The 22,935-nt window shown below is 32.8% G+C and overlaps 1 protein-coding gene across 2 annotated transcripts; it reads left to right on the top strand.

The window, feature by feature from the left end:
* The first annotated feature begins 34 nt into the window (after positions 1-34).
* On the top strand, positions 35-12,754 carry LOC134680723 (CD2 antigen cytoplasmic tail-binding protein 2 homolog). 2 transcript variants are annotated; one of them, XM_063539924.1, is made up of 4 exons: positions 35-203; positions 8,389-8,510; positions 11,180-11,735; positions 12,449-12,754. In XM_063539924.1, the coding sequence occupies exons 1-4, from the start codon at positions 35-37 to the stop codon at positions 12,661-12,663; spliced, it is 1,062 nt and encodes a 353-aa protein (XP_063395994.1). In that variant the 3' UTR covers positions 12,664-12,754. The 2 variants fall into 2 exon arrangements, with proteins under 2 accessions (XP_063395994.1, XP_063395993.1); XM_063539923.1 differs by having other exon boundaries at positions 12,446-12,754.
* The last annotated feature ends 10,181 nt before the right edge of the window (positions 12,755-22,935 follow it).

The following is a 22,935-nucleotide window of genomic DNA, read 5'->3' as shown; positions in this document are numbered from 1 at the left end:
TTGTCTGAAAATTCAGATTATGAAAATTCTAAAAATGTCGAAACGAAAACGATTTGAACAAGACCGCGAAGAGGATTTGAGAGATTTCGAAGATTTAGACGACGAAGCAGCCCGGAGATTCAAAGATAAACATTCCTTAGATAGTGACGAAGAAGATGAAAACACTGGAAAATATGACATTTTGGACGAAGATGATATTGAAGGTTTGCAAGCAACTCGGAATTTCACTCGTATCTATCAGACTTGTTCCTTTCATGTTTTTATCAAGATCATAGCACTATTTTGTGGTCTTGATATATAATTCAAATCAAATCTCTGAAAATTTACCACATTTATTCCTAAATATCAATAATGACTTCCATGGTACGACTTTAGCAGTCTGCACGGTTAGCTAGTCCTATAATATATGACTTCGCATTATATATTCACTATTTAACGTTTTCATGCTGATATTTTCATTTTTTATTTTTTGTCTAATCGGGTGGCACATTGATAGTAAAAAGAAAATATCAGAACAGCAAATGTAAATAGTGAATAAAGCCTCCGAGGTCATATGTTATAGGACTACACGGTTAGCCACTAGTCCGATGCCCCAGACTAGTAAAATTTCATTCAGACTAGTAAGTTTTGCAAAACTTTGTTTGGACCACTAAGAAAAATGTCAGGATATTGGTCTTCGGACTAGTAGTTGAAAAAGTTTTTGGTGCAGACTGCTTTAGTGGTAAAAAAACGTGAAGAGTTATCTCCCTGTACAAGAATATTCTCATTTGCCTCACAATTTATACATCTATCAATATTATGTGGTATGTGGTCTAGTGGTTAAAACCGATGGCTATACAGTATTTATCAATGATATTGAATGTCCCGAGTTTGATTCTCACTCGAGACGTCAAATTTACAGTTCATCAGTACTTACTGACAGTAGGTAGTTCAAATAATTATAACGTCTTGAAAGGGGGGTTGAAGATTTCAAATTTTTGGCGAGCAGAGCAAGGAGAAAAAATTTTGGGACCTTTTTTGGGCTAAAAAACATAAAATAAGTGTAATATGCACTAATTTACGGTTCATGGCTAGGGGCATGTATATTTTATAGTTGCTGTAAAGTGTAAGGGTTGGACATTTTTTATGCTGTATTCTCCCTATTATTTGTCTATCATAAAATGATAGTATTGATCCAAAGCTATTTACACGTATATTATGAAATTTACAATACGACTTACACAAGTTAAAAATGGCAAACAAGCAGTTATTATCAAAATATTCGATTGATATGTTTCACCCAACATAACTTAGGGAACCGAAGTGAGGGGTTCCAAATCTACCAAAGACTACGAAAGTGTCTGAAATGACAACAAAGTTGTGAATGACAAATAAAGACAAAGGTCACACCAGCAGGCAGGTTACGGTCTTGTTTTGAAAAAAGTATTCAATATGTATAAGTCCGTCGAAACAGACATTCCAGTCAATCATGCAAACCCCGGTCACAAAAAATACACCCGTTTTTATTCATTATGTTCATTTCATGTTAAATAATTTTGTTGAAAATTTTCGTTTTTAATAGCAAACACGTGGACAAGACTATTGTTTTCAATCCAGATACAGCCAGAATTTTTGTTTAAGGCAAGAATTAGAGTCAATTTTTTTTTCTCTCAAATATCTCAGACTGCCTCCTCAAATCAAATGGTTCGCACATGAGACTTGAAATCTTTCTGGAGCTTATATTGACTGAGGATCATTATTCAACTTTGTTATTAATAAAATAGGCTGGGGCATTTGGGGATAAACATGTATTCGTAGGTCAATAATATTGTGGAACTTTTTTTTTTTTTTTTTTTCATGAGAGTGTAATAGTCTATAGAGTATTTACTTTTACTTTCTGTTTGGTGGAATAGTGACATAGAAGTCAATACTTTCTTGCTCCAACCTGTGTGTCGCTTTGAAGGTTTCCTGATTGTCGTGACATTCTCAGCCTAAGCAATGTGTATTACTGTAATTTGAATTTCAAAATGACCGAGTGTCATTTTTTCAACGCATATTTGATAAAAATTAAATACTCGGAAAATGGCAAAGTTCACGTGTAACACAGCACATGGTTATTTGGAATAGTAGTTTATTCAAGCCCGTCTGGACCAGTGTCCATAACGGACGGTCTCCTCTATACAGTCAAATACACAAGTATATATACAGAATATAAACAGTATCAAGGTTTCTATTAATTTGACCATTATAGTTTAAATCAAAAGATGCAGGGATGAATATCTATTAAGTTGTCTCTAAATGACACGTTTTGACCAACCTGGAAATCGATGGTCAAAGAATACACGTATGTTCAGTGTTTTAACTAATTGTTATTGCTACATGTCTCCACATGGTATGCAATACACGTATGTCCAGTGTTTAACTAATTGTTACATGTCACCTCATGATCTGCATGTAAATATTTCATATGCAGTAGCGGTCAATTGAACAACCTTTTACAAGGTCATGATTTTCTTAATAGATATTCCCCTGTATTTATTTTATTCAATTTAATAAACATTTTAAGAATATATAATCATCAATATAAATATAAATATATTTTATATATATTTATATATATATTTTTAGCCTATCATATTGTCACATTCCTCCCTTTCTTAAGAAATATAATTTATATTTTAGTTAAAATCGGTGACAATATGAATGCTTGCAAATTTCCCCAAATACAACAAAAATATTCATAAATAAAATCATTTCAAAAGTTCAACCACATCTAAATATTCAGCAATGTATAGTTCATACAATTCTTGTGTGAATAACTATGTTCGTAACATCAACTATTGGAACTTCTTATTCCTAGAAAAAGGCGCAACCATCAAGTGCGGGCCGTCTTCATAACCCCGACTCCAGTGAACTGCTCCTCTGATCGTCGTTGTCAACTCCAACAATCCATTTGTTTATCTGCGACACCAATTCCCGTCATTTAGAAGTTCTGCAATCATTCCGACTTGCATGTGATCCACCATCCGTCGTTTATAACTTCGACGTGCATGTGATCCACCATCCATTGTTGAAACTCCATCCAGCATGCATGTAATCCACCATCCGTTGTTTGTAACTTCGACGTGCATGTGATCCACCATCCGTCCTTCATTTGATCCACCATCCGTACTTCATGTGATCCACCATCCGTCCTTCATGTGATCCACCATCCGTCCTTCATGTGATCCACCATCCGTTGTTGATTTACTCCTAACTGACCTAGCTTACCTACTCTGTTAATTCAGAGTCCCTGACTAGGTTACTCAGTTATCACCGGCTGAAACATTACAGGAAAATCTACCTGTGCTGCTGTAGAACGATTCCCTCTACCAATATAAAGTTATGTGATCGTATAGTTTTATGTACATCTAAACGTCTGCGTTGTGTCCAATGATCAAAGCCAATATCCAATACTGGATAGTGGTTCTTAGTGGCTGGTTCTTAGTTATGGTGCAGAAGCTATTTCAACATCTCTGTAGGCAGTACCATCGCCCTCAACATCAGTTGACATCATTTGATTGCCACCAAGGTATCGTGTGACTATTTGAATCTCTCTCTTACTAAATTCTCTTGGCTAAACACCTATTATTACACTTAAGAATATTTTAATAACAAAATACCTATAAATATAGCAACAAAATTAATTAATGCATTTACTAAATTTGATAGTTCAAAGTCGTCCTCAAGTTCTCACTGCTTTAATTTTGAAAAAATAACTTATCGATATGTTATCTACTTAAAGTAAGAACAACAAAAATAAACTCAAATACTTAAACAATAAGCTAATAAGATAAACTTTTCTCTAGTCTTTGAATAGAACAATTGTTTAATTGAGGTTTGACATTCAACCTTCACTTTCCTTCCTTTTTCATAACAAAACTGTGATTCAGAGATTACTGATATTTAAAGGATTTCTAAACAATCAACAATTTTTCATCGAGCAATCTGAAGCGAGAATTAGAATGATTAATCAAAATAAAATTATTTTATATACACATATATTTATTTAAAAACAATCATCACGAAGCCTACAACTACGACATGTTAGTCGTTCATTTTATCAAGATAACAAGATATGTTTGAGAAAAAGTTAAACATTAATTGATTTTTCTTTCAAACTTATGATTTATTTTTTGGTGTTATAATTTCATCAACAAATATATTTTGACTACTTTCTACACTTTATCTCTCAGAAATAAAATCATTTGTCATCTCATTAAACGGGGAAGTTATAGATGACCTTATATTCCTCTATGTTTTCTCATTTTTCTTGGTTTGCTAATTTTCTTTTAATTTAATCAGCATCACATTAAAATATTTGCGGAAGATGTATCGCGTCATATTTGTTTATAACGATTAATCATATGATACTTATTTCCATATTTTAAATCCTTAATTGTTTTCTTATGAAAACATTTTCATTTTTAACCCTTACTATAGATTTATGTTCTCTATAAATAATCCTATATTTCATCTATCGCTAAAAACTGTCAATACTTTTAAAACTTATAGAAACCTACATTTCCCTAAGAGTGGACTTACCACTTATATCAATTTTAATCATTTAGGCGCTATTTTCTGAAGATAGGTCCGTCATTCTTTAAAAATACCACAATAACTGTGCGAAAATAAAGGTTTGGATTCTAAATACCATAGAATATTTTGTTTCTCTAAACAAATGTGCTTACGCACTTACCAAACTGCGTCAACCATATTTAAACAACCATATGATTATAACATCGCAGAAATACCCTTAAATCCGTCGCCAAAAGTGTTCTTGTGAAACTTTCGTATACCAATGTATATAGGCGCGCATATTTTAGAATTACTGATTGTCTCTTCAGAAAACAGTTCAAAATATGAATCAAAAATTAAATTATTATATTCAAAATCAAGATATATTTTAAAATGTTTTGATATTATCATTATTCATGCATTTAGATACTTTAAAATATAACCAACATCTTAAAAATATTTTTACCTATTGTTATTTAATTCTTAAATATTAATATTCAAGTGTTGTTGGTTTTTTTTTATTTAAATATCTATTCTGTCTTTTAAGAAACAGCATATAAAACTTCTCATTATACCATTACAATATGTACGCAAAACTTATATATTGACTTATACTATCAAATATCTACAAAGTTGCCTGTCTTTTATATTGATTTAAACAATCAAATACCTATTATAAGTACCTTCACCCTTGATTTATGACAAAAAATATCTACATTGTCGCCTAAAAAAACATTATCTTATAAAACATTTTTTAATGAGTTAATCAGCATCTTGATCATGAACAATTGTGCTCACATCTGATACACCTATTCCTAATTTGTCTGATTTTGAACCATCAAAGCTTTCAATCGAATTAATGCCTTTTTTAAATACCTTTTGAGTGAAACTTTGAACTTTTGTTTCTAAATTTTGAAAAACAGACCTAACCTTAAATTGTTGTTTAGCCATTTTGAGAAATCAAATAAAGAGTATCAAATAAAAAGTCACTTTACCTTATTATCCTGTGGTCACGGTTAACCAAAAATAACCATATGTAACACAACACATGGTTATTTGGAATAGTAGTTTATTCAAGCCCGTCTGGACCAGTGTCCATAACGGACGGTCTCCTCTATACAGTCAAATACACAAGTATATATACAGAATATAAACAGTATCAAGGTTTCTATTAATTTGACCATTATAGTTTAAATCAAAAGATGCAGGGATGAATATCTATTAAGTTGTCTCTAAATGACATGTTTTGACCAACCTGGAAATCGATGGTCAAAGAATACACGTATGTTCAGTGTTTTAACTAATTGTTATTGCTACATGTCTCCACATGGTATGCAATACACGTATGTCCAGTGTTTAACTAATTGTTACATGTCACCTCATGATCTGCATGTAAATATTTCATATGCAGTAGCGGTCAATTGAACAACCTTTTACAAGGTCATGATTTTCTTAATAGATATTCCCCTGTATTTATTTTATTCAATTTAATAAACATTTTAAGAATATATAATCATCAATATAAATATAAATATATTTTATATATATTTATATATATATTTTTAGCCTATCATATTGTCACACACGAAGTCTAGTCTGATTTATCATTTTTACCCCCCACAAAAAAACAACAAAAAAATTCCGAACAAAGGGAGGGGCGTACACCCTCTACGCCCCCTCTGAATCCACCACTGTCAGTTGAGTGCTTTTCACCCTCCCACACACATCTCTGGTATCCAGACTGGAGTTAAAAAAACTAGATGGGATACTTTGGAGGCCATGGTAGGCAAAGTTGTTCCCAGCTTGACAAGGAGATCAATCTTCTGAAAACTCTTTCAGGTTGTCTGTTCTCGCCAAGAAGCCTGGTGGTTCTCAGGGAGTACTGCGGCTTCCTCCACTATAATAACAGACTTACTGGTGTCCTACACACTTCCTTGGGCGGTGTTATGTGGGGATTGTTCTGATGGTGGGATAATATTGTAAAGGACACATCTCCATTAGTCATTAGGGAGAGTACATGGGTCTGCTTGCAGTCAATCAAGGAGTGCATCTCAACTGGTGGAATCTCGAGGAACATTTTTGTCCTCCACTACCAGATGTCACAAAGGGTCCCGTAAAATTTTGACGTCATTATACAAAATATCTGACACTATAATTGAAAAGTGATTGTTGTATGACGTCAATAGTGCAAGAGGGACAGATTCTTGGGTCAACCTGGACAGATTTCTGATAGCATGGATAGTGAAAAGGTGCACAATTTGAAATTTGTCTGCCATTTCTAGGCGGGTGACACCCGTTATTTTCACCTCTCACCCGGGAGTTTTTCTTTACCCGGCGGGTCCCGGGAATTTCTAACATTACCCGTTTCACCCGGATTTCTGACCGGAATTGTTTCCGGTATTTAGAAGTAATACGATCTTCGGTTTTATCGGTCTTTTTCAATGTAATCAAAAGTCAAAATGTAGGACTGTTTACCTGAGCTACGTAACGATATTTTCAACAAGCTACAAGATGAGTTCAGTGACTATCAGTTGACCCCATTAGATGAACTTCCACTTTGCACTTCCCCTGAAACTGACATTGGTACATTTTGGGGAGAAATGTCCAAGTTGCATGACATTTTTCTTAACAAGCCAAGATTTTTTGTTTTGTCAAAACTTGCTAAAACATTACTGGTTTTGCCAAACAGCAATGCAGACAGTGAGAGGGCATTTTCTTTAGTAAAGAAAATAGCTACAGAGTTTACGGCTGATCTTAATAAGAATACACTGTGTGCTCTTCTTTCTTGTAAAATGAATACACATTTGCATTGCTATGAACTGAAACCAAGTGCAGTTCTTTTAAAGAATGCCAAGTCTGCTACTATGGAATATAACAATAGTCTGAAATAAACTTGTATACATGTTCTAACTGTTTCATATACATATTGACTGTATAAATTATATGTAAACATATTTTTGTTCTTCAATTGAGCCCGCAAAAAGTCGTACTCGTTATGACCTGAGATTTTTTTTCTCAATGCAGGTCATGACCTGACTTTTCATTTTCAGAGGTTGACAGGTATGAAATCATAGTAGAAAATATCTGAAGCCGCAATGGAGTTCTAAGTGATTGTTGTAGACGTCAAAAGTTCAAGCGGGACAGATTTCCAAATATCAATAAGGTTTATGATCATGTTGATACATCATGGAAGCTGTTACAACTGATGCCTTTTCCAGAAAAAAATTTGACGTCTGTCAATTAATTCATAAAATATAGGAAAATGTACATGATGTATGCTGTTACTAACTAAACAATAGCCCTGATGATAATAGAAAGAAAAGCTATTGAAGATTTATCCAAAAACAAACATATTCATATGTAGATATACATGTGAATCTGGGGCCTCTCTAGCCGATTGGTCAAAAGTAATTACTACTGTAATCATAAACCAGTCCACACTAAGGTTGTGAGTCAAAACCCCACTCTTGTTGATGCACTGGACTCCAATATTGATTGACTAGGATTGTCAGTTTTCCTATCAAAGGTCACTGGTTTTCTCCTGGCACTCTTTCACCAATAAAAGCTGGCCGCCAAGAAACAGCTCTAAAGTGGCATTAAAAGAACAATAATCAATCATCATATATAAAAAAAAATATGATGTTTTTTTTACATTGAAGGTATAAAAATACTCCATTTGCATAGTACATGTATTGCAATTTTTGTAATGCTATATTTCAAAATGTACATTACAACAAAAAAATCAAAGATTTCTAGGCATTAGACTGATTTAATGTTTAAAGGCATATACAGAAATAGGTGAGATTTAGATTAAAAGTACAATTTGATTTACTTCTTCTTGTCTTTTTTTAGGCCAAGAAGATGGCACCATGGATTTTGATGGAGAAATACAAATAACACCCTTCAACATGAAAGAAGAACTAGAGGAAGGACATTTTGATAAACAGGGAATGTATATCCATGATAAGAAGCAGGTTTGTATTGAGATCAATTTCAAATAAATCATTTTTGGAAAGATTAGAACTTGTTCTAAATCTTTACTTAGGCACCACCCTCCCTAACAACAGGACAGGTTACCTACTGTTACTTATGGTATTCACACTAAAATATAGTTCCCTATGGTTCTAATGTATGTGCACATAATACACAAATAAACTGAAAAAACTGGGTATATTATTGGAACAGTTGATTCAAGAATGTATTTCATTAAGGTGTGTTGATGTGCAGGCTTTTTTAAAAACATTTTGATTAGGTAAGTGGGTATTAATTCAACTAGTACAAATGGAAGTTTTTAACAAACCTTGACTGGCTATTCAACTAGTATGATTGACAACTGTCATTATCACTAAACAATCAGAGACAAGGTGGAGCTTTAATTACAATGCCCCACCTCCTAAACTGCCAATCAAATTGACCACATTACCTATCAACCTCAGTCTTACATAATTATACACTCCAATATGCATCTAATTCTTAATATACATTCAAGTATTTGACTTCATAATTGAATACACAAATGTGTATATTATTTGTTTGATATTTATAAGGATGGTAGATTTATTTATTGCCAATTACTTTTGATCTACATTACATAAAGTGATTCTGTAAATTATATCTGAAAGATAAATGATTAATGTATTAACAAAATCTTAAAAAAATGAAATATGAATATAAATATGAATATATAAAAGGTATTCAAGTATGGCCTATAATTTTCTTGATAAATATCCAACAATCATCTGTAATTAATCAACAATTTAGATTAGTTCACTTTTTTTTATCAGGAATTGGCTTGAAACAGTTTTAAAATTTATAAACTTTTAATTATAACAAATCATTGTTTATTAGTTTACTTTCAATCAATCATTATGTCTATTTTAGTCATTTGAATTTTTATTAGAAGTAAATATATATTTTTGCAATCAAGAAAGAATCCACATTTCAATAAAATAAGTTTTTTAATTGGTTTACGTTGAAAAATAAAATTGAAAATGCCCTGTGTTGAAAAATACTTTAAAATTTGATCAAAAGGCACTCTAAAACTTTTAATTTTCAATGCCATATAACCTCTGCAAATTTAGAGACCCATATTATTTAATTTGAGCTCATTTATCCTCATACTGGAAAAGCAAGTTTCTTTCTAAAGACCAGCTGCTGCTGTAAATGCAATTTTCAGCTATATAGCTTTATAAATGTTCATTTTTCCCCACCATACCTTAGTATGAAATAATTCAAACTACTGTTCTAATCTTTCCATGAGTGATATCCATCACTTTGATTTAACATGGAATTATATTTAATCAGGAATAATTTAGAATTTTGGAAAATTGATCAGAATTCCATAATTATTCCAGATACAAACAATTCCTTGGTTTTTTTTTCAAATACATTGTACTGCAAAATTTTGTTTATGCCAAATACCCTTGTTACAGAGAATTAATTGTATAGTTTGGTTTAATTGATGCCTTTTATATATTTTGAAATTATACAACTTTAGTAAAAATGTACAAAACATAGCCATGACAATTTTCAAATATATGTGCTTTCTTGAAAACAAGTAATAGGATATATGTGCTTTCTTGAAAACAAGTAATAGGTAGACAATAATTTATAAAGGTAACACCTCAGAAAAAACAAACGCAGGCAAACAACAAGGACTACTACATGGTCCATATAGCTTGACTTGGTAATGGCAAAAGAAAGTGGTCGTATTACATACATGTCATATAAAAACAAGCAATCTGAGACAGGCAGACATGCAGACAGAGTGCAAACCTAAAGTCTTTTTTAACCTCATCAGTAGGGGAATAATAAGCAGAAGTGGTATCAGATAAACTCATCATAGGAATAAAATTTAATAATTACGCCAGACGCACGTTTCGTCTACAAAAGACTCATCAGTGACGCTAGAATTAAAAATCAGACAACTCTGAGAGACCAATAAAAGTAAAAGATCACAGCTATAGGTTGCTATACAGCCTTCAACAATGTTGAAAAACTCATATCACACAGCAAGCTCCTAAAGGCCAATATATGACAAACTAAAACACCATTTAAACAAGAAAATTTACAGATAAGTATAGATTATAACATGCCCTTTTCCATATTGGCCCTGGTATCATCCCGAAACTCCCATATCGGCCCCAGGCCAATATGGAAAAGACATGTTATAATCTTTTTATCACGTATTTAAGTTCTGCAGAAAAGAGAAAAAAGGTCAATTATAACAATTTAATGATACATAAAAGGTAAAATCTTAAGCAATCTATCACAAACGTGTTGTTTAGGAGGCAATGACGTCACGTCATTAGGAACAGGGCACAATATCAATATCTCTTTTTTGCCTTGGGCAATTTTGAGGTTATTGCATATGCAAAATCTAAGGTATTCATAACAAATATGTGATAATTTACGATAAATTTATAAATAAGATGATGTATGCCAATATAAGACAACCTGTTTTATGTGTGCACAAACCTCCTTTTCTTATCTAGATAAAATGTGCAGTGTGCTCAGTCCATTGATGAACAAGCTGACTACTACATTTGTACCTAAAAGCAAAAGATGACACATAATTTAAAAGAAGGGTCTATAATCAAAGTTTTATTTTAATAGTTTATTTTATGATTGTTATATTTTAAAGGGCATTAAAGACAGCTGGATAGAAAATATAGATTGGGTTAAAATAAAGGAAAGAACAAAAAAAGATGAAAATGATGATGATGAATCTGACGAGGAAACACCATTAGATGAAACAGAGATTTACAAAGAACTTTTAAATCTTCTAAAACCAGGGGAGACAATCTTAAAAGCATTAAGGAGATTGGGAGCAAAAGGCGAGAAACTCTCTGCAAGTCAACGTCTAAAGCTGAAAAAACAAAAAGTTGAACTTAAAGATGTTCAGTCAGAAGAAGATAAGATAAATTTTGAAAAATTGACTGAATTGGCCAATAGACTGATCTCTAATGGGAATATGGATGCATATGAATTAACATGTGAAAAGTTAAACTTTCTTGTTACTAAGGCAACAAAATCATCAGAAGAATCACGGACGGTTATTCCTGAAGGTATTGATGATGACGATGCATTAGATATGTTTGCTGATAGTATTGATTCCAAAAAAGAGGAGAAATCAGTGAAGTTTTCTGACGAAACTAAATCAGATATTGTTGGGAAGTCTGAAACAAAGGAAGATAAAGGTAGGTATTGTTACTAAATATGTTATTACATGTACAAGGCAAACAAAACTAATATACTTTATACATGGCAAAATAAAATAGGGTCAGTAGGTACATTTGTTGATAAAATATATAGTTGAATTTTTAACATATAAAATTATTAAATAGAGACTTTTATTAGAAATTGTCTGGTCTTTAAAGTATTAAGGCATTGCGAAAAATAATTATTTCATCAAATAAATTTAAGTCCGATATTCCTCTGATATTCCTTTTCATAGTGGATACAAATTTTATTAAGTCAACTGCAGACACTTTGTAGTCAAAGTGTTTCAACTGAGGTACTACACAGGCATCATAAGGCGTCATTATGGAGTAAGGGGGATGGCGTCAAAAGGCGTCATTATGGAGAAAAGGGTTAATACCAAGTTTGGAGTTATGTTCACACACAAGAATTACTTGATATTGATAATATGTATAAATGAATATAATGTTGGCTGAATGGATTAGTAATTTAATATAGCAATTAAGAGCCTTTCAACAATCAAAACTGAGGTCGTGGTTCAAACATTCTGTTTTTTTACAGAAGCAAGTAAACTGATTATTCACATTTATTTATACTACACATCCAGCTGTATAAATCCTCGACTTAAATTTATGGGTTTGAGCATTCATGTTGATGATAAATCCAGAAACCCACCAAATGTTAATTTTTTCTTCATTATCTTTGACAGGAGGAGGAGGAGACACCAAAGATGATTCAAATGAGGTCAAGTGGGAATATAAATGGGAAAATGAAGATAAAGAAGAAATCCATGGTCCATACACTAGTCAACAGATGTGTGATTGGGCAGAAGAGGACTACTTTCCTGATGGAGTCTTTGTTAGAAAAGTGGGAGCAGATGGACAATTTTATAACTCTAAAAGAATTGATTTTGAATTATATACGTAAAATGAAAGTATTAATCAATTATCTTTACAACCATGTTATCATTAAATCATGTGTCAATTTAAACATAACCTAATAAATTGTTTAATAATTATTTAGTGATGATCAGTCATTATATACTGTATAGCATGTTATTTTCGCGTCATAAAATGTCGAGATTTCATTGATTAAGGTATACAAAATATTTTGGCAGTTATTATTTAAGCTGATTTAAAAGTTTTGTCAATACCTTTGCATGTACACCTTTAATTTGGCGGAATTTATTTGGCAATTTTGTTCTATCCGCGAAAATAACACACTATAGGGTATGATATATATAAATTCATGTGATAGTTATGTTTTGATACAACATTATTTTGTTTTGAGTTATTTCCCTTGGATTTTTTGAGATGTAAATAGTTGATTTTCATATTTGACAAAATGGAAGTATGAGGTACAAAAAAAAATCTGCCAAGAGATCCTGATGAATGAAGCAAGGCTAAAAGAAATTTAATATGTTCAGAAAACAACCAGTGGTCAGCATGATAACTTGAATTTGGCCCAAAACAAGCTTTTTCTAGTTTGTGTTTAAGTATTTCGATTGCTCTGTAATTGTACCACAATGTTGAATACCACAAGTAGAAGGTTGGGATTCATTTTAGGGATTATGGTGCCAACAGCATTTTTGAAGTTTCCAGACAATTATTTGTGTGAAAGTGTACGAATCTATCTGACATTGTACCACAAGGTTCCATATATCACAAAGGGAAGGCTATGATTGAATTCTCGGATAGTTGCCCCAAACATGCAAGAATTAAGGGCAAAAAAGGGCTAGGTAGTTTTCAGTCAATAACTTGCTTTTAAGTGTATGGATTTCCATTAAATTATACTGCAATGTTCCATACTATAAAGGAAAAACTGGTATTCAGTAATGTGGTAACTGCTCCAAGGGGGGTTCAAAATGTTGAGGGGTGCAATTTTTTTAAGGGGCTCATCATGTACGTATTTTTTTTGGTATTTTTTCAAATTTCAATGTTTAAAAGGACCGCAAAAAAAATTTGCTGTCATATATTGGTATGACGTTGGCGGTCATTGTCATCGTCGGAAGACACATTGGTTTTCACACTATAACTTTAGTTTAAGCTAATAGAAATCTATGAAATTCAAACAGAAGGTTTATGAACACAAAAGGAAGGTTGGGAATTATTTTGGGAGTTTTGGTCCCAACAGTTAAGGAATAAGGGGCCAAAAAGGGGCCTAAATAAGCATTTTTCTTGGTTTTCTCATCATAACTCTAGTATAAGTGAATAGAAATCTATGATATTTAAACACAAGGTTTATTACCGTAAAAGTAAGACTGGAATTGATTTTTGGAGTTTTGGTCCAAACAGATTAGGAATTAGGGGCCCAAAGGGTCCAAAATTAAACTTTGTTTGAATTCATCAAAAATTGAATAATTTGGGTTCTTTGATATGCCGAATCTAACTGTGTATGTAGATTCATAATTTTTGGTCCCTTTTTCAAATGGGGTCTACATTATGGTCCAAAGGGTCCAAAATTAAACCAAGTGCGATTTTCACAAAAAAATAATTCTTGGGGTTCTTTGATATGCTGAATCTAAACATGTACTTAGATTTTTGATTACAGACCCAGTTTTCAATATAAAAAAGAATATGTGGTATGATTGCCAATGAGACAACTATCCACAAAAAACCAAGCTACTAACTTGGGACAGACTCATACATAAATAATGTGGCTTGTTGGCCATGTTGGTTTGCAGGCAGGGTCATCAGCATACATAAGTGCACACAACATGCCAATGAGACAACTGTCCACAAGAGACCAAAATGAAACAAACATTAGAAACTATAGGTCACGGTACGGCCTTCAACAATAAGCAAAGCCCATACTGTATAGAGAGCTATAAAAGGCCCTGATAAGACAATGTAAAACAATTCAAACGAGAAAACTAACGGCCTTATTTATAAAAAAAAATGAACAAGAAACAAATATGTAACATATAAACAAAAGACAACCACTGAATTACAGGCTCCTGACTTGGGACAGACACATACATAAATAATGTGGCAGGGTTAAACATGATAGCGGGATCCAAACCCTCCCCTAACCTTGAACAGTGATATAACAGTACAACATAAGAACGAACTATAAAAATCAGTTGGAAAAGGCTTCACTCTTCAGATGGACAAAAATACAAGTGAACGTGGCAGGGTACTTGTATTTGCCGACAAAAAAAGACACTAGGAACAGATCTGAGAGTACTCTCAGTTATCTGACTGCTAGTTCAAAGCCACTTACAACTAATAAAACAAATCATGCATCTAAGACTAAACTATCAATCTGTGCACATCCAATGGATTTAGTGTAAAGACGTCATAAACAGCCAGAGACAAAACATGACCTTACATGCAATGCAAAGTTACAGGTATTGACGGATTGTAGATCCATGAATGTGTATATGTATATAGCATACTAGTAATTAAGTCTGTTTCTAAGAAACTATAAGCGATAGGTCCACTATATTTAGTGTATTAAATGATGGTAAGGTGAACATGTATTTCTTGTTTGGTTTATATGACCTTGACCTCATTTTCTTAAATCATGTTAATTAAGTTTATGTGATAGTTGTAGTAAATTTTTATATTTAGGACTATCAACATAATATCAATGGTTAATAAAATAGGTGAGACATACCACTGTGTGCACTTATGTATGCTAATGACCCTGTCTGCCAACCAAGATGGCCGACATGGCTAAAAATAGAACGAAGGAGTAAAATGAAGTTTTTGCTTATGTCTCTGAAACTAAAGCATCTTGAGTAAAGAGGTAGAGCCGATTTGCCGGAGATTTGTTTCATTCGATAAGATAGGTAAATCATATATTAAATAGCCCGATAGATGCTAATTATAGTACTTGAAAATAGTCACATTATTTATGTTCATACCTTGAACAGGTATTCCTACAAAAACAAGGCCAAGACTATTGATTTTTTAATATTGACTTTATTTTATTATTAACTTTCTCATGCTTGTCAAGGACCCAAATAATATCGTACAAATTCAAATCGTGATTTTCCCATTCTGAATATATGTATATCTGTATTTGTCCTGGTCTTTTAATGTTTTATCGTCTATAAGATAAGATAACATAATACATGTATATATTTTAACCGGAGAGCATCTTTAAATACATCAGTTGGTCATAGATCGACCTGTGTTACTAACACATGTTATATTGTCTTTTCTGTCATTTTAACAAATCGGCCCTTCGTTGTGAAACTTGTGATACAGATGCAACAGCTTCTTGATGTTTTACCGTGGCTACAATCACGATTTGTAGTGTAATTGATTTGTTCTGTTGTTTTGTTTTATTTTATGATGTCTTAGGTGCCGGTGGTAAAAAAAATCAATACTAGTATCTATACAGATTGTGAATTGGCGACAACATTGTTGTTGACTGCATTTGTTACATATAATACCATGTTGAGTGTTCAAAAAAGGTTTCGAAAAATTGTTTGTGTTGTTTTGAAACTTGTATACAATGGCCTTATAATATTTGAAGTTATATGAATATAACACACGCAACATGTAGGCTTCATTGCTATAAAATTAATTCTCGTGTTATTGGTTATGTACAGGCACCTACATCAGTTTACCGGCAGTTGTTCCTTGCAAATATGTAATAAATGTAAACACATGAATAGAAAGTGCGTTTTTAGTAGTTCAGTGCTCTACTGATGGAGCTACGGCGATGCTTATACATATATATATTAAGAAGCTATGTATATATATCGGTACAATTTATCGATGTTACTATTTTTTCTTTAAAAAGTTGTTTTTTATGTTATAAGGACACACTAAACCAATTTCATTTTTGAGGGAAAAAAGTAGAATGAATAACAACAGTCACAAAAAGCATAACTTTTTTTTGGTTTGAAATGTCCTTCTGGGGGAATTCCCTGTTTTTCCTACCTAAATACACCCGAAAATCCGCATATTGGACTTTCATCCTTTCTGAGGGTTAAATTAACTATTGATCACACATTTCATAATATATGTAAATCGAGATATTGATCAAAAAGCATTTTTATTTTTTGTTTTAATGGTAATTTTCATTCTGTCGGCACTTTTTGAAAAAAAATCCCCGGCAAATTGGTCCTACCTCTTTGACAATGGGTGAGAATGTTCCTCAGGTTAAGATCCATCTGTCGCAGAATTTATAGACGAATCAGACAAGCTTTTGTTTGGTTATTGCCCCTGAATTAGTACTACTATGGAAATTATGTAGTTTTGGGTTATTATCTTGAATATCATTATAGATAGAGATAAACTGTACACAGCAATAATGTTCAGCAAAGTAAGATCTTCAAATAAGTCAACATTACCAAACCGCTGGATTTGGGGATTAATGTTCCAAGCATGCAAGAATCTGCTGCCAAAAAACGGACAAAAACAAGCATTTTTATAGCTTCCACACAGTGACTTGTGTTTAAGTGTATGGATCTCTCTAAAATTGTTCTAAAAGGTTCCTAATACAAAGGGAAGGCTGGAAGTGAGTTCGGGGAAAGTGACATCAAGAGGGAATTTTTCTTATTCATTTTTAGCTCACCTGGCCCGAAGGGCCAAGTGAGCTTTTCTCATCACTTGGCGTCCGGCGTCCGTCGTCGTCCGTCGTCCTGCGTCCGTCGTCGTTAACTTTTACAAAAATCTTCTCCTCTGAAACTGCTGGGCCAAATTAATCCAAACTTGGCCATAATCATCATTGGGGTATCTAGTTTAAAAATTGTGTCCGGTGACCCCGCCAACCAACCAAGATGGCCGCCACGGCTAAAAATAGAACATAGGGGTAAAATGCAGTTTTTGGCTTATAACTAAAAAACCAAAGCGTTTAGAGCAAATCTGACGTGGGGTAAAAATGTTCAACAGGTCAAGATCTAACTGCCCTGAAATTTTCAGATGAATCGGACAACCTGTTGTTGGGTTGCTGCCCCTGAATTGGTAATTTTAGGGAAATTTTGCTGTTTTTTGTTATTATCTTGAATATTATTATAGATAGAGATAAACTGTAAACAGCAATAATGTTCAGCAAAGTAAAATCTACAAATAAGTCAACATAACCAAAATGGTCAGTTGACCACTTTAGGAGTTATTGTCCTTTATAGTCAATTTTTAACCATTTTTCGTAAATCTTGGTAATCTTTTACAAAAATCTTCTCCTCTGAAACTACCAGGCCAAATTTAAACAAACTTGGCCGCAATCATCATTGGGGTATCTAGTTTAAAAATTGTGTGGCGTGACCCGGCCAACCAACAAAGATGGCCGCCATGGCTAAAAATAGAACATAGGGGTAAAATGCAGTTTTTTGCTTATAACTCAAAAACCAAAGCATTTAGAGCAAATCTAACAGGGAGTAATGTTGTTAATCAGGTCAAGATCTATTTGCCATGAAATTTTCAGATGGATTGGACAAACTGCTGTTAGGTTGCTGCCCCTGAATTAGTCATTTTAAGGAAATTTTGCCGTTTTTTGTTATTATCTTGAATATTATTATAGATAGAGATAAACTGTAAAGGGAAACAATGTACAGCAAAGTAACACCTAAAAATAAGTCAACATGACCTAAATGGTCAATTGACCCCATAAGGAGTTATTGCCCTTTATAGTCAATTTTTAACAATTTTCATAAAATTTGTAAATTTTAACTAACATTTTCCACTGAAGCTCTTAGGCCAAGTTCAATATAGATAGAATGATTGTAAGCAGCAATAATGTTCAGTAAAGTAAGATATACAAACACATCACCATCACCAAAACACAATTTTGTCATGAATTCAAATGCGTCCTTTGTTTAATATTCACATAGACCTAGGTGAGCGACACAGGCTCTTTGGAGCCTCTAGTTTTTTAAGAGATTCATATTTTTCAAGAAGAAATCTTTACTGAATGCTCATGTATTTTGAGTCAGAAACCTATAATGTGACTTGAAATGTGAATACAATCCGAATTTAGAAAGTATCAAGCTAGAATATTGTGTCCAGATTTGCCCCAACTCTTCAGGGTTCAACCTCTGCAATCGTATCAGCCTGTGCTCAGCGACGCATTTTATTGTAAAAATATGACAACTGTCGTAAAAACCCAGTACTTTTTAATTTATGATACAATGAATTTCAATAAAGATTGAAATAAATTAATGCCAAATTTGCCCTATACCCCTTTCTAAATTAAAGAAGATGTTCTTGACAAAAAGAGTCAAGTTTTTAGTCCTTTCACTACATCAGTAAAGTTTGACATTATTCATACTGCATTTCAACACCTTCAAATCGGTCAGGTTGCAACTACAAAATAAGATATTTGACACATGTAATAAAGAATAATGCAAGTAAAAAAATAATTTGAATGTATAATTTTTCAAATAAAATATTTTATATATTTTCTAATAAACATGAAGGTATAAAATTCATGCATTCCAATGCTTTCAACCAATAAAAATATTTCTGACAAAACCTTGCTAAAAGTTTTGTAGTTGACATGCCACATAAATTTTAGAAATGTAACCATGATACAATCTTAAATTTATTTTATCTTCAATAAGTGGATTTTAAATAAAGATTTTTTATGCAGTTTGTTTTTAAGATTAAGTACAAATAAATGTTACAATTTTTAACAAATGTAGTTTGTACAACTATACTGTATTTTGGTTCTATTCCTTAAAATTTAATTCACAAAAAAATCTTAGCCTTTTGACACTGTTCATCTATTTCTGATGGTATTTTATGTACTTTCTTATCTTAATTCATTTAAACAACATGTATGTGCATATGTTAACTACCCCATATAAATATCTGTTCAAGGATTATGTACTGTGGAGTGTGCATTCATTAATATTTGTTGGATACCAATTTTCGTGGGTTTCGTGGATACAGGTGAACCCCGAATTTAAATCTTCAACGAAATACAAATTTCTATAAAGTATCCATACTTTGGCAGAACCATGAAATCACATCTCCACGAAAATTAGTACCCACAAAAAATATTCCACCGTATGTAAAGTTTTCGCTAAAAGGGGCTATCGAATATACGGTTATAATGTCATTACCAAAAAAATCCACCACCAGTTTAAACAGTTTAAAATATCATACAGCACATTATCTATGATACCACCCTGTACATCACTTTATCTAGGATACCAACTTAAATTTGGTCTCCTAGATAAAGTGGTCTCTTTTGGACAGTTGTTTCATTGGCAATCATACCACATCTTCTTTTTTATATTAAACAGTAAGAACACCACCTTTTGTAGTACAAAATCTAAGATACCTACTACAAGTCAGAACATAGCCTTGTAAAGCACATTTTCTATGATACCTACTGAAACAGTCAGATCACCGTCCTGTGTAGCACATTATTTATGACACTAATATTAAACTTGAAGTCAGAACACCAGCTTGTGTAGCACATTATTTATAATACCTACTTAAAGTCAGGACACTGCTGCCTTGTGTAGCACATTATCTATTATACCTACATACAGTCAGAACATCACATTGTGTAGCACATTATTCATAATACCTACTTAAAGTCAGAACACCACATTATGTAGCACATTATTTATAATACCTACTTACAGTCAGAACACCACCTTGTGTAGCACATTATTTATAATACCTACTTACAGTCAGAACACCACATTGTGTAGCACATTATTCATAATACCTACTTACAGTCAGAACACCACCTTGTGTAGCACATTATTCATGATATCTACTTACAGTCAGAACACCACCTTGTGTAGCACATTATTTATAATACCTACTTACAGTCAGAACACCACATTGTGTAGCACATTATTCATGATATCTACTTACAGTCAGAACACCACATTGTGTAGCACATTATTCATGATATCTATTTACAGTCAGAACACCACCTTGTGTAGCACATTATTCATAATACCTACTTACAGTCAGAACACCACCTTGTGTAGCACATTATTCATGATACCTACTTACAGTCAGAACACCACCTTGTGTAGCACATTATTCATGATATCTACTTACAGTCAGAACACCACCTTGTGTAGCACATTATTTATGATATCTACTTACAGTCAGAACACCACCTTGTGTAGCACATTATTTATGATATCTACTTACAGTCAGAACACCACCTTGTGTAGCACATTATTTATGATATCTACTTACAGTCAGAACACCACCTTGTGTAGCACATTATTCATGATACCTACTTACAGTCAGAACACCACCTTGTGTAGCACATTATTCATAATACCTACTTACAGTCAGAACGACACCTTGTGTAGCACATTATTCATGATATCTACTTACAGTCAGAAAACCACATTGTGTAGCACATTATTTATAATACCTACTTACAGTCAGAACACCACATTGTGTAGCATTTTATTTATAATACCTACTTACAGTCAGAACACCACCTTGTGTAGCACATTATTTATAATACCTACTTACAGTCAGAACACCACATTGTGTAGCACATTATTCATGATATCTACTTACAGTCAGAACACCACATTGTGTAGCACATTATTCATGATATCTACTTACAGTCAGAACACCATTATTCATGATATCTACTTACAGTCAGAACACCACATTGTGTAGCACATTATTCATGATATCTACTTACAGTCAGAACACCACCTTGTGTAGCACATTATTCATAATACCTACTTACAGTCAGAACACCACATTGTGTAGCACATTATTTATGATACTAACTTGAAGTCAGAACAACACCTTGTGTAGCACATTATTCATAATACCTACTTAAAGTCAGAACAACACCTTGTGTAGCACATTATTTATAATACCTACTTACAGTCAGAACACCACATTGTGTAGCACATTATTTATAATACCTACTTACAGTCAGAACACCACTTTGTGTAGCACATTATTTATGATACTAACTTGAAGTCAGAACATCACCTTGTGTAGCACATTATTTATGATACTAACTTGAAGTCAGAACATCACCTTGTGTAGCACATTATTTATGATACCAACTTGAAGTCAGAATACCACCTTGTGCAGCACATTATTTATGATACTAAGTTGATGTCAGAACACCACATTGTGTAGCACATTATTTATGATACTATCTTGAAGTCAGAACATCACCTTGTGTAGCACATTATTTATGATACTAACTTGTAGTCAGAACACCACCTTGTGTAGCACATTATTTATTATACAAACTTGAAGTCAGAACATCACCTTGTGTAGCATATTATTTATGATACCTGCTTAAATTCATGATACTGCCTTGTGTAGCACACTATCTTTGATACATAACTGCTTAGAGTCGGAATATTGCCACCTACTTAAAGTCATAACACCACCATGTGTAGCACATTATTTATGATACCTTCTTACAGTCAGAACACCACCCTATGTGCAAAAATAATCTACTAGTATGCATGGATTTTACTATACAAATCATTGAACTATGATATTCCTCTAAAAGTCAGAACACAACTCGTATTCATCACATTCTCTATGATACAGACTTAAAGTCAGAGTACCACATTGTGTAGCACATTATCTAGCGGAGAGGGGACATTGAGTATACCCATTCCGTCTGTTCGACCGTACGTCCCAAAAATTGGTTTCCGTTCTGTAACTTCAGTTTGCCTCAACCAAATATTATTTGTTTTTTTTATATTGCATTGTGTACTTTTGTTGGCTGTTTCTTTTATTAGCCATGATGTTATGATACCTTCTCTGATCGTATTTTATATGGTACTTTTATATATACCATATACTAGTAAATTTAGCAAACATGGTTTAAGCATAAACATAAAATACGGAGATATCAGATGATTGCCAAACAGCACTCCACCAGAGTGCAAATGACATGACGGCGATGTAAGAATTGTAAGTCACCGTACTCTCATATATCTTTCAGGAAATATAAAACGCTACTCTTTGATTTCAATTTTTTTTTAATGATAACTTTTTTAAAGTGCCATTTATAAGCTCGAATTAATCTAAATCTAATTCCAAATTAAATTATAACCGACTCTAATTTGAAATCTTATAATTATTGTGTGGTCCTAATAAATTATTTACCATTTAAAAAAAATATAAGATTTATTATTGTACATTTCACGTTTTGTATTCCAAATCTTGTGTATAAATTGAGCATTAAAATAAGCAAGGATTGTCAAAAGACGTTAATTAAAGCACCTTTCTATAAAATATTGTAATGATATACCCGGACATAACAAATATG

Source organism: Mytilus trossulus, chromosome 8, assembly GCF_036588685.1.
Source record: "Mytilus trossulus isolate FHL-02 chromosome 8, PNRI_Mtr1.1.1.hap1, whole genome shotgun sequence".
In the NCBI taxonomy this organism is placed as follows: domain Eukaryota; kingdom Metazoa; phylum Mollusca; class Bivalvia; order Mytilida; family Mytilidae; genus Mytilus; species Mytilus trossulus.
Note: the sequence above shows the minus strand (reverse complement) of the source record. Positions and strands in the feature narration are given on the sequence as shown.

What these genes read in the sequence shown, in the direction of transcription:
- LOC134680723 (XM_063539923.1), top strand. Translation starts at nt 35, where the DNA reads ATGTCGAAACGAAAACGATTTGAACAAGACCGCGAAGAGGATTTGAGA. An exon ending in GGACGAAGATGATATTGAAG is followed by an intron (nt 204 to 8,388) that starts GTTTGCAAGCAA and finishes GTCTTTTTTTAG; the next exon opens with GCCAAGAAGATGGCACCATG. An exon ending in TGAAACAAAGGAAGATAAAG is followed by an intron (nt 11,736 to 12,445) that starts GTAGGTATTGTT and finishes TATCTTTGACAG; the next exon opens with GAGGAGGAGGAGACACCAAA.